This window comes from Solanum stenotomum, chromosome 9 (assembly GCF_019186545.1).
Source record: "Solanum stenotomum isolate F172 chromosome 9, ASM1918654v1, whole genome shotgun sequence".
NCBI classification, from domain to species: domain Eukaryota; kingdom Viridiplantae; phylum Streptophyta; class Magnoliopsida; order Solanales; family Solanaceae; genus Solanum; species Solanum stenotomum.
The window spans coordinates 48,788,331-48,801,468 of NC_064290.1; the positions used below are offsets into that span (position 1 = coordinate 48,788,331).

General features: G+C 37.0%; 2 protein-coding genes and 1 pseudogene across 2 annotated transcripts; 2 read left to right on the forward strand and 1 right to left on the reverse strand.

Moving 5' to 3' along the window:
- The first annotated feature begins 381 nt into the window (after positions 1-381).
- LOC125877605 (receptor-like protein EIX2) lies at positions 382-2,536 on the forward strand (annotated as a pseudogene).
- A 1,867-nt stretch (positions 2,537-4,403) lies between these two features.
- LOC125877052 (receptor-like protein EIX1) lies at positions 4,404-8,072 on the forward strand. Its single transcript, XM_049558358.1, has 2 exons — positions 4,404-4,438; positions 4,487-8,072. The coding sequence occupies exon 2, from the start codon at positions 4,835-4,837 to the stop codon at positions 7,928-7,930; it is 3,096 nt and encodes a 1,031-aa protein (XP_049414315.1). The 5' UTR covers positions 4,404-4,438; positions 4,487-4,834; the 3' UTR covers positions 7,931-8,072.
- Positions 8,073-9,194: 1,122 nt separating this feature from the next.
- Positions 9,195-13,138, reverse strand: LOC125875777 (ABC transporter F family member 4-like). The gene is made up of 2 exons (XM_049556813.1): positions 13,003-13,138; positions 9,195-11,649 (listed from the first exon to the last, which is right to left on the reverse strand). Exon 2 carries the CDS (start codon positions 11,635-11,637, stop codon positions 9,448-9,450), a length of 2,190 nt encoding a protein of 729 aa, XP_049412770.1. The 5' UTR covers positions 11,638-11,649; positions 13,003-13,138; the 3' UTR covers positions 9,195-9,447.

Consider the following 13,138-nt stretch of genomic DNA (forward strand, 5'->3'; position numbering starts at 1 on the left):
AGCGGATTTCGAAATTACATAGGTAAATGTAGAGATCACCGGTGTCCTACTCGAGACGAAGTACTTGTCGTCCCCAAACCAAAAGGGATGTGGGAAAAAGGCTATTTCACAATTTTTCGTGTGTATTAATTAATTAGCCCATGGATCTGGCGCCTGTAGCACCCGAAAAACATTTTCTCAAAAAACTTTATGAAGACCTCTGTAATGATTGGGGAACCTTCACGTATACTAACACCATTTTTTTAATGTCTATTTCCGCATTTACAAGCCCTTTTTAAGAATCACCCAAATTTATTAATTTTTTATGTGTATTAGCCCATGGATCTGGCGCCCGGAGCACCCAAAATATTTTTCTCAAAAAATTTTATAAGCACCACTATAATGAGTTGGGGAACCTTCAGGTATGCTCACACTATTTTTTTAACGCCTATTTACGTATTTACAAACCTTTTTTTTATGAATCGCCCTAATTCCCCTACTTTTCATGTGTATTAGCCCATGGATCAAGTGCCCGAAGAACCAATTTTTTGTTAATGTCACAAGATTTTCATCCTTGAAGAAATTATACCTGCAAAAGAATGTGCTGAATGGTTTTTTCATGGAAAGAGTGGGACAAGTTTCGAGCCTAGAGTATCTAGGCTTGTCTGATAACCAAATGAGAGGGCCATTACCAAATTTAGCATGGTTTCCATCATTAAGAGAGTTGCATCTTGACACTAATCAATTTCAAGGAAGGATACCACAAGGTATTGGAAAACTTTCACAACTTAGAATTTTGGACGTCTCGTCTAATAGATTAGACGGATTACCAGAAATCATGGGGCAACTATCAAACCTGGAAAGGTTTGATGCCTCTTATAATGTCCTGAAAGGTACAATCACAGAGTCCCACTTTTCAAATCTCTCCAATTTAGTAGACTTAGACCTATCCTTCAACTTGTTGACTTTGAATACGAGCTTCGATTGGGTTCCTCCATTTCAACTACAATTTATAAGGCTTCCATCATGCAATATGGGACCTTCTTTTTATAAATGGCTTCAAACTCAGAATAACTACACTCTTCTTGATATTTCTCTTGCGAATATATCAGACATGCTACCAAGTTGGTTCTCCGATCTTCCTTCCGAGCTTAAGATTTTGAATCTCTCTTACAACCACATCAGTGGCCGAGTTTATGAGTTCATAGTGAGTAAACAAGATTACATGATTATATATTTAAATTCTAACAACTTTTCAGGACCTTTGCCAGTAGTTCCTGCCAATATACAAATCTTTTACCTACATAAAAATCACTTCTCTGGATCCATTTCTTTCATTTGTAAAAATACAATAGGAGCTGCAACTTCGCTTGACTTGTCACGTAACCAATTTTCAGGAGAAGTTCCTAATTGTTGGATGAATATGAGTAATCTATCTGTTCTTAATCCAGCCTACAACAATTTCTTCGGAAAAGTTCCATTATCATTAGGCTCCTTGACAAATTTGGAGGCGTTATACATACGCCAAAACAACTTTAGAGTAATGTTGCCTTCTCTTTCACAATGTCAGCTGCTTCAAATCTTGGATCTTGGAGGGAATAAGTTTATTGGAAGAATCCCAGCATGGATAGGGACTGACCTACTCAAGTTGTGCTTTCTAAGCCTACGATCAAACAAATTCGATGGCAGCATTCCATCACTTATCTGCCAGCTTCAATTTCTTCAGATACTGGACCTTTCAGAAAATGGATTATCTGGGAAAATTCCACAGTGCGTCAATAATTTTACCATATTGCGTCAAGAAAATGGCACCGGTGAGTCAATGGATTTTCAAGTCCGCTATGACTATATTCCAGGATCTTACTTGTACATAGGTGATTTATTGATTCAATGGAAAAACCAGTAGTCCGAGTACAAGAATGCTTTACTATATCTGAAGATTATTGATCTTTCAAGTAATAAATTGGTTGGAGGTATCCCTAAAGAGATAGCTGAAATGCGAGGATTGAGATCATTGAACCTCTCGAGAAATGATCTTAATGGACTTGTCGTTGAAGGAATAGGTCAAATGAAGCTGTTGGAGTCTCTTAACTTGTCAAGAAACCAACTTTCTGGCATGATCCCTCAAGACTTTGCTAACTTGACTTTTCTTAGTGTGTTGGACTTGTCGAACAACCACTTATCAGGGAGGATTCCATCAAGCACTCAACTGCAGAGTTTCGACAGATCATCCTATAGTGGCAATGCTTAACTCTGCGGTCCTCCTCTTGAAGAGTGTCCCAGATATGCTCTCCCTATCGATCCTGGAAGCAACACCAATCCTCAAGAACATGACGATGATGATGACGATGATGATGAGGAGGAGTTCCCATCATTGGAGTTTTATATATCAATGGTGCTAGGTTTCTTTGTCACATTTTGGGGAATTTTGGGTTGTTTGACTGTCAACCGTTCGTGGAGGAATGCCTACTTCACATTCTTAACAAACATGAAGATTTGGCTCCATATGACATCAAGAATCTGCTTTGCAAGACTGAAGGGAAAACGAAGGAGCTAAATAATGTAAAGTTTCTATGTACTTTGTTTACTGTCAAGAGTTAAGTTGTTTCTTCGACTGATGCGGACGCGGTTCTCTCGTCGTGAAAGAAGTAATGAAAAGGAAGCCCGGGGTCAAAGTGTGTTTGTTGTTCCTTCCTTTTATAAAGAAAGGGGTTGTGAGTCTTGCCAGTTCGAAAGTGCCTTTGACGGAAGTCTTCAAATTCGCTCACATTACGATCCCTTTCCGAAAGGAGCCATGAAAGCTTCTATCGTTCCGAACTTTACGAAAGGAGGCTAGACCAAAGTCGTTCAGTGGTGAATCGGTGGATCAGAGATGCCTTCCTTCGATCGGTTGTAATCGATAAAGGCCGTAAAACATAGGAATGCAGTGGTGGCTATCTAGCTGCAATATTTATTGATCTTTTTTCCTCCCCTGGAAATTCCTTATATTAGAAATCCAGTAGTTCTAAAGTTTAGAAGTGGCAAGCATCTCTATAACGGTCATTCGTTATAACAACATTCATTATAACAATATGATTTTCTCCTGAAACAATTTTTCATGTTAAATTTTAGTTCTCTATAACAACATGATCTACCTATAATCGAAATGTGATTCATTATAACAATACACTCTTTATAAAATTACCCCATTACAACAATAATGCTAAAATATTGTATAGTAAAATTTTGTAAGAAACATATGATGTATAAAATAAAATAAAAATCATCATTAATGTCATGCACATAGTAAATTTCAATAATCAATATTTAAAAGGAAAAAAAATTGTATTTGAATAGAATCCATCAGTTATGATCATAACTTCATGAGAAAAGACTACTAATGTTTGTCTTTCTTCTTTTATAATCTTTCTGCTTTTTTGGTTAAACTAGCTGACAAATACGTTCCTTATTTTTTATGACAAAAACATAACACTATTTTTTCTACATACTTTGTTTATAATAGAAATTCAAACGTCAAATATTAATATACATATATAATAATATCTTACTATGATAGTCCTGGAATGTTCAAACAAACTATAAGTGATTTCTTGTGTCAGTCTACTTATAGACACACTTAACTAAAACTATGACAAGCTACTCTACCACATTCCATTAGTGATATGGATTCGATCAACTTATTGTTTGCAATGAATTTTATGTATCTATCTATATCTATATCTATTTATATTATAATAAAAGTAGTAATATTCTTAATAATGTAGTTTGAATTTTTCGCCCTTCGTTAAAAGACTTTACTTTAAACAAAATCATCTTTTTACTATTTTCCTTCAACTATTATATCATTATTTTAATACTATATATTGCATATTCACATTAATAAATATAATATACTCATTCAATAGTTAGGAGTCTTGGTAGGGAGTATTAGGAGAAATCGTCCATGTATTATGTATGATATTATTTAGTAGTACTATATTTCATAGAAATTTTGGACCTATGTATAACTAATCCACATCCTGCATGGTATTGTAGGATGCATTACTAATACCTTCCATTTTGTGGTATTAATAATACATAGGATTTAATACCATGAGATTTAATCTATGTAAAGACAAAAATATCCCTCAAATCATTTTAATCATTTTCTTGATTTTATGTTTTATATTTGTACTAGTAAATTTATTTAAATAAATTAGTTTATAAATTTTATTATTTAGACAGAGTAGTGCTTTTTCTATAGAAGTCTTCTTTGACTCCATCTCCATGTAGTTGTTAATGCTACCAGCCATAGTGGGAAAAAAAAAAATCACATGTTATGTATAATATAACTTTTCTTTTGATTTTTTTTTTCTTCTCAAAGTGGGATCACTTGTTTTTATGTCCAACTCAAGTTACTAGAATAACTAGAGAAAAGTCAGTATAATCTTGGATTGCTAAGTATTAAATTTCCTAATTGGTAATTTAAGTGCATACATTTGTCAATCCATGTATATCTTACCAATAGATAAATGACCTTGCAAGTTTTCTAGGAAAAATAGATGCATGCAAGAGAAAATTAGGTGATATTGTTGGAACTTGGAAGTTTACATGGATATTTGATGTGGCCCTTTTCTCATTTTGCTCTTCTTAGTCTTTTTGGTATAGAAGTTTCCATGTACATACTTGTTTATGCAACTAGCTAAAGTGGGATAAAAATCAGATGCAATGAATAACTTCTCTTTTCATTCTTTTTTTCTCATCAAAGTGGGGTCATTTGTCTAGGAAAGTACGTGGATACATGCAAGAACTAGTCAATGGCAAATATATATGTATATATTAATTGCTTCTTGCTCATAGTTTCAAGCAAAAAACAATGGACAAATGGAAATATGCAAGATTAGCTCAGTTCCTTTTCTGTTTGTCTCTACTGTTCCTAGAGACATCTTTTGGATTAACAGGTAACAAGACCCTGTGTTTAGATAAGGAGAGAGATGCTCTTCTTGAGTTCAAAAGAGGTCTTACTGATTTTTTTGATCATTTATCTACATGGGGAGATGAAGAAGATAAACAAGAATGCTGCAAATGGAAGGGTATTGAATGCGACAGAAGAACAGGTCATGTAACTGTTATTGATCTACACAATGAGTTTACTTGTTCTGCTGGTGCCAGTGCTTGTTTTGCTCCAAGATTGACAGGTAAACTTAGCCCTTCTCTGCTTGAGTTGGAGTATTTGAATTTCTTGGACCTCAGTGTGAATGAATTTGAAAGAAGTGAAATACCAAGATTCATAGGCTCACTTAAGAGACTAGAGTACTTGAACCTCTCAGCTTCTTTTTTTTCTGGTGTAATTCCAATACAGTTCCAGAATCTAACTTCTTTAAGGACTCTTGATCTTGGAGGAAATAATCTTATAGTAAAGGACCTTAGATGGCTTTCTCATCTGTCTTCTCTAGAGTTTTTGAGTCTGAGTTCTAGCAACTTCCAAGTAAACAATTGGTTTCAAGAGATAACTAAGGTCCCTTCATTGAAAGAATTGGACTTGAGTGGTTGTGGACTCTCTAAATTGGTTCCATCTCAAGCTGATTTAGCCAATTCTTCTTTCATATCTCTTTCTGTTCTTCATTTATGTTGTAATGAGTTTTCTTCTTCATCTGAATATAGCTGGGTATTCAATTTTAGCACAAGCCTAACTAGCATTGACCTCCTTTATAATCAACTCATCGGTCAAATTGATGATCGCTTTGGGACCTTGATGTATCTTGAACATCTTAATCTTGCTAATAACTTTAAGATTAAAGGTGGGGTTCCCAGTTCTTTCGGGAATTTGACCCGTTTACGTCATCTGGACATGTCTAATACTCAGACAGACCAATGGCTTCCTGAGTTGTTTCTCAGGTTATCAGGCAGTAGGAAATCACTTGAGGTTTTGGGGTTGAACGACAACTCATTGTTTGGTTCAATTGTTAATATGACAAGATTTTCATCCTTGAAGAAATTATACCTGCAAAAGAATGTGCTGAATGGTTCTTTCATGGAAAGTGCGGGACAAGTTTCTACCCTCGAGTATCTGGATTTGTCTGATAACCAAATGAGAGGGGCATTACCAGATTTAGCATTGTTTCCATCATTGAGAGAGTTGCATCTTGGCTCTAATCAATTTCAAGGGAGGATACCACAAGGTATCGGACAACTTTCACAGCTTAGAATTTTGGATGTCTCGTCCAATAGACTGGAAGGATTACCAGAAAGTATGGGGCAACTATCTAATCTGGAAAGTTTTGATGCCTCTTACAATGTCCTGAAGGGTACAATTACTGAGTCCCACCTTTCAAACCTCTCCAGTTTAGTGGATTTGGACTTGTCATTCAACTCATTGGCTCTGAAGACGAGCTTCAATTGGCTTCCTCCTTTCCAGCTACAAGTTATAAGCCTGCCGTCTTGCAATTTGGGACCTTCTTTCCCAAAATGGCTTCAAAATCAACATAACTATACTGTTCTTGATATCTCTCTTGCAAGTATTTCAGACACGCTTCCAAGTTGGTTCTCTGGCTTTCCTCCCGATCTAAGGATTTTGAATCTCTCAAACAACCAAATCAGTGGAAGAGTGTCTGACTTAATAGAGAATACATATGGTTACAGGGTTATAGATTTAAGCTCTAACAACTTTTCAGGGCCTTTGCCACTAGTCCCTACCAATGTCCAAATATTTTACCTGCATAAAAATCAGTTTTTTGGATCCCTCTCTGCAATTTGTCAAAGTAAAACATCCCCCACTTCTCTCGACTTGGCACACAACCAATTCTCAGGAGAACTTCCAGATTGTTGGATGAACATGACAAGTCTAGCTGTTCTTAATCTAGCTTATAACAATTTCTCTGGAGAAATTCCACATTCATTGGGTTCCTTGACAAATTTGAAGGCGTTATACATACGCCAAAACAGTTTTAGTGGAATGTTGCCTTCTTTTTCACAATGTCAGCAGTTGCAAATCTTGGATCTTGGAGGGAATAAGTTGACAGGAAGTGTCCCGGCATGGATAGGGACTGATCTACTCAATTTGCGCATTCTAAGCCTGCGGTTCAACAGATTGCATGGCAGCATACCGTCCATAATCTGTCAGCTTCAATTTCTTCAGATACTGGACCTTTCAGCAAATGGATTATCGGGGAAAATTCCACATTGCTTCAACAATTTTACCTTATTGTATCAAGATAATAATTCTGGCGAGCCAATGGAATTTATAGTTCAAGGTTTCTATGGTAAATTTCCTCGTCGTTACTTGTATATTGGTGACCTATTGGTTCAATGGAAAAATCAGGAGTCTGAGTACAAAAATCCTTTATTATATCTGAAGACTATTGATCTTTCAAGTAATGAATTGGTTGGAGGTGTTCCTGAAGAAATAGCTGAGATGAGAGGATTGAAATCTTTGAATCTCTCAAGAAATGATCTGAATGGAACTGTCGTTGAAGGAATAGGTCAAATGAAGATGTTGGAGTCTCTTGACATGTCAAGAAACCAGCTTTCTGGTGTGATCCCCCAGGGTCTTGCTAATTTGACTTTTCTTAGTGTGTTGGACTTGTCGAACAACCACTTATCTGGGAGAATTCCATCAAGCACTCAACTGCAAAGTTTTGATAGATCATCCTACAGTGATAATGTTCAACTCTGTGGTCCTCCTCTTCAAGAGTGTCCCGGATATGCTCCTCCTAGCCCTCTTATCGATTATAGCAGCAACAACAATCCACAAGAACATGATGACGATGAAGAGGAGTTCCCATCTCTGGAGTTTTATATATCAATGGTGCTAGGCTTTTTTGTTGCATTTTGGGGAATTATGGGCTGTTTAATTGTCAATAGTTCTTGGAGGAATGCCTACTTCACATTCTTAACGGACACGACAAGTTGGCTCAATATGATATCAAGAGTCTGGTTTGCAAGACTCAAGAAAAAGCTGAGGAGGGCCTGATAAATGTCAAGTTTCTGTGTACTTGTTTACTTTTTAAGAGTTAGCTTGTTTTCTTGTTCTTCTTCCTACCTGATAGTTGCTTTCCTCTTGTTGTGGTTTCTATCTGTAACTCTTCTCTACAAGTAATCAGTGAACATTTATATATTCTTTGTCATCCATTTGTCTTCTAATGTTTCATTTCCATATGAATGAAGACATACAGAAGTTTCATAATTTACAAAGGGAGAAGGCAATGCTAAGTGTATAAACCAGAAGGGTATAGGAGTTCCAAACAGTAGGATAGATACAACTTACCTTTCATCATGTCATTATTGGCTACATCTCAAATGAGAGCAACTTTTCTTGCAAATTTGGATCACTATGGCAGGCCATACTGTATTCAGATTGCAGAGGATAACAACTACAGCATCGTGTCTCAGTTTCAGAGAATATTGATGAAGATGCCCTTAAGCGTTAATAACCATTCAAATATGCCTCAGTAAGAGATGGCGTTGTATCTAAAGGAAAGGAGCACAGCAGAATAGGTAGAAAAAGTAGCACTTGGGGTAAAGAGAAATCCAAAACCTGCTTTCTCTCCCTCTTATAGACGAAACTTACTTTCAGAAGCAGTGGAATAAGCCTGATGAATCACGAGCAACAGCTTGAACAGCAACCAATCTGTAACAAAACAACCAAAATAGTACATACGAAAACACATGCATGACTGTATGGTCCATGATAATTACTTCTACAGTTCCCCATAAAGCTCTTAGAACACAGTAAGATGCTTTTAAAAACAGGAACTAAAATACCTACAGATGATCTAACTCAAACCAATTAACCAGTCAACTCACACACAACTTCTTGTCCTTTGATCTTTAAAGATTCTAGTTGCTTCAAAAGAAACACCAAGCAGATTACTTCACCTTTTTATCAAAATCTATTTGAATGTGGTAAGTGAATCCTAAATGCTAATACAACTGGATATTCAAGCAAAATGAAAATATAATATCGAACTAAGCCATTCCAGCAACAAAAAGTCATTTAACAAGAAAAAGCCATTTCCAATACCCCGAAGAGAAAAGGAAGAATAAGCTAGTATATATTGTAATTTATAAACAGCAGCAGCATATTATTAATCTGACACAAGAAGTACAAGTAATTCCAGCAAACCATTCACGTTAAGAACTTATAAAACCTTTCCTCAGATCCACAGAAATGAAACAGTATAGATGTAAATGCTAGTTGAATTTGCAAGTGAGGCAAATTTGACAGAGACCTAAAATGAAGAGGGAAAACAGATAGAATGAGGAGCAAATTCAATGTTCTTCGACATTATTGCCAGTGAGGCAAACATAATAAAAAGAAATAGATAGAATATGACACAGTACATAATAACTCTAGCCACTATGTTCTCTTATATCCGCAACAAAAGATTACACTCTCCCTTCGATATGAAGTCGAAAAGAAAACCCTCCCTGAACAGAAGATTACACTCTCCCTCAAGACACTAACAATAGAATAAGCCAGTTGCAACATCAATCATCAACTTCTTCCCTGATTTCTCTTACAAGTTCTGCCTTGTACTCATCAAATGTATCTGGGAACTTTTCAACGGTCCCATTCTCAACTATCCAAATTTCACTTCTTTCTTCATCATCACAAACCCTTGATATGAGCCTCGAGTCGTGACTGACTAACACAACTCCACCAGTGAACTCATCAAGCGCATCTGCCAAAGCATCTATACTCTGCATATCCAAATGGTTTGTTGGCTCATCTAACAGCAAGATGTGAGGCTTCGACATGGAAATAGATGTAAATACAACTCTAGCTTTTTGTCCTCCAGACAACTTTAAAATGGGGGTAAGATGGTTATGACTGGGAAGTCCAAATTTTCCTAGCTTTGCACGAACAGCTTCTTGCTTACTAGGTCCCTCTTGATCTGGGTGAAGACGAAGCAGGTACTGGACAGGTGTTTCATCCATTGTGAGAAGATCAACAAAATGCTGTGAGTACCGTCCAATCCTCAACTTTTGACTCCTGCGGGCTTCACCTTCTGTAGGAACTAAATCACCTGCCAAGAGGTTAAGCAAGGTCGATTTGCCTGCTCCATTGGGCCCAACGATAGCAACTCGAGTCCCCATATCAATTCCAACATCAACATCAGAGAGCCTGAAGTCTGGTCGATTAGGATAACTGAAGCTGACCTCAATTAGCTGAAGAAGTGGAGGTGTCAGTTCAGTAGGCTCAGGGAAGTGGAACTCCACGCTGTAGTCCCTCCACTTCTGAGGTGCTTCAGGTGGAGTTTCATCTTCATCAACCCTATCCTTTCCTTTTTTCTTTGATTCTTTGGAAGCTACAAATTTGGCTCGGTCTTTTACCTTCTCCTGTTGTGCTCGACTTCCAGATCTTTTGGCAGCTTTTAACTGCTTATCATAAATCTCAAACTTCTTGTTCATCTCTTTGCGACGCTGTTCATATCCACTTTCAAAATCATCAAAGTTACCACGATAGAAGTGTAGTTTCATGTCATGGAGATGAATAATCTCACCGCAAACAGTGTTCAGAAAGTCTCGATCATGTGAAACAACGACCAGAGTTTTCTTCCATCTGCACAGGTACTCCTCTAACCATAGAACAGCCCGAAGGTCAAGATGATTAGTAGGTTCATCCAACAGCAATAGAGTAGGCTGAACAAAAAGAGCCCGTGCTAGAGAAATTCTCATCCTCCAACCACCACTAAAAGATCGGGTAGCACGCCCCTGCATTTCCTTGGTGAAACCCAGCCCAGCAAGAATTTTTGATGCTTGGGCCTCAGCAGCATCTGATCCCATCAGCTGCAACCTTTCGTACAGTTCAGAAAGTTTTTCTACAATGTTGTCCCCATCAGTATCATCTTCATTCTCACCAACAGAAGCAGCAGCATTCTGTAAAGATGCAGCCTCTTCTCGGAGCTTGATGAGCTCCTCGTTAGCTGAAACAACAGCTTCAAGTGCAGTCCTATCATCACCAACTATCTCTTGTTCAACCAAAAGTACGTCAATGTTTTTTGGTACAGGAATCTTCCTCCAAGCAAGGAGTTTTAGTAGGGTGGACTTGCCCATTCCATTGGGACCAACTAAACCATATCTCTTCCCATGAGATATCTTAACTGATGTGTTCTTTAAAAGGTCTTTTCCACGAGCTGCTACGGAGAAATTCTCTATAGTTATATCCTTAACATTTGCATCAGCATCCTCTTGACCTTCAAGAACAGATGCCCTGCTACCAATAACAACAGTAAAAGCATCATGATCGTCCCTAAGGGCCTCCTTTTTTGCCACCTCAGCTGCCTGAACAGCAAGCATATCCTTCTTTTCTCGTTTCTTTAGCTCTTTATAACTTACGGAGGTATCAATTGGACCTGCTTCATTCCTTCTATGCCTTCTATTACCATCTATCAGTTCCTCCACTTCTTCGGGGCCAGGAAGATACTCCTCTTCCTCGTCATCAGAGGGAGGAAGATCAATACCATCAGTGTATGCTGATGCTTTTGGAGCGGCTTTAGGCTTGGCCTTACTAGCACCAGTGGCTGAAGAACCTTTGTTGGGCTTCTCAGGTTTCTGGTCCATGCTGGCAAGCATGGCAGAGACAGAAAGCTTTTCCTTTTTCCCTTCCTTGGAATCTTTGCTGCTTCCCTTAGCCTTCATACTTACACCAGCCTCATCTGTTTTTTTCTTCCCCATTGAATTTACAATCTGTTGTAACCAAAGAGAACAATTAGAAAGTTTGAATAAATAGATTGTCAGTACACCAGTCAGCTCATCCAACTGAACAAGAAACTACACATCCAAAATAGTAATGGAGAGGCTTCACACAAAATATTAGCACATTATAGCAAGAAATTAGAACAGCAGCATAAATAGAGAAGAAAGCAGCATAAAATCACATTGAAAGAAGTAAGAAGAGGACAGAAAGACAATAAGAAAATTTATGGCCGAGGTGCATTTGAATGAACCAAAAAAATACGAAAAGCTTTAATGACATTATACAGATTTAAACACTGGAACATATGTTACAGGAAAAGTTAGAGCAACACGGTGACAAATCTAATCATTCTAAACTTAAAGGGAACATATGATACAGGAAAAGAGAGAGAGCGACACGGTGACATATCTTATCATTCCAAAGTCCATACTTTATGGAACATTTGTTTCCCACTGATTTGCACAAACCAGTGAAGAAAACAAGAAGGTTCTGGTATAAAATTTCAATCATACCCCTGCTACACTCCCCTAGTAAATAAAATACTGTAAAACGAATGTTAAAAGCAATTATAAAATATTAAGTTTGTTTATTCTTTCTCAAAAATGAAAACCAAATATTAAGTTTGTTTTACTCCAAATTGAATCTCAGCTGTTTTGTATCTAAAGAATTCTCAAAAACAATCTGCAGATTTTAACCTGAAAAAGAAGCACCAAAGCTTCATCCAATATTCAACCAAACCACTACGTCCACAATGCCCAACTAGATAAGATGAGCTACATGAATCCTCTTCATCCATTCCACTTCAAAATAGCATCATAGTTAGCTACTTTTATAAAATAATGTACTTTGTATCAATCCATTTGAAACGCCAAGATTCAATTTTTTCAATTACTCATTCCCGACTTTGTGGATCATTGAAAATTTATCACTTTGATTCAGTTTCAGCCCTCTATAAATATCCTGAAAGTCCTTTAATCCCAAGAACTGAAAACTCAAAAATTAGTATACTATGATTTTATATTTTACACAAAAACAAACCAAGAAAAACTCCCTAAAAGGAAAAAAATAAATAATAAAACCAGAACCACTTTGTGGTCTCTTAAAACCTAAGACTCATAGTTCTGTATTCAGCAGCTAAAAATCCCAATAATATTACAAATATCTCATCATTAGTAACACTCAAAAACAGATTAAAGCAACGTTTCTTCATAGATTTGTACCACCTAAACTGAATCGAAACCCAATTCGTAATTTATAATCCTATCACTAAAAAACCAATTCACAGAGAGGAATCAAGATTCGTTTCTATATTAAAAGAAAAAACGAGAAATAAGGATGCTTACAGTAACAGAGAAGAAGCTTAGGAATACGAATTCGCCGGAAGAGGAGGATCGCCGCCGATGAGTTCTCGCCGGAGATATGAGTCAAGATGGTAGACGATAAGAGCGAAGAAAGCGAGTTACATATAGTTTAGGCTGG

Bases quoted from the DNA above. Each gene is read 5' to 3' on its own strand.
- LOC125877052 (XM_049558358.1), top strand. From the start codon at position 4,835: ATGGACAAATGGAAATATGCAAGATTAGCTCAGTTCCTTTTCTGTTTG.
- LOC125875777 (XM_049556813.1), bottom strand. From the start codon at position 11,637: ATGGGGAAGAAAAAAACAGATGAGGCTGGTGTAAGTATGAAGGCTAAG.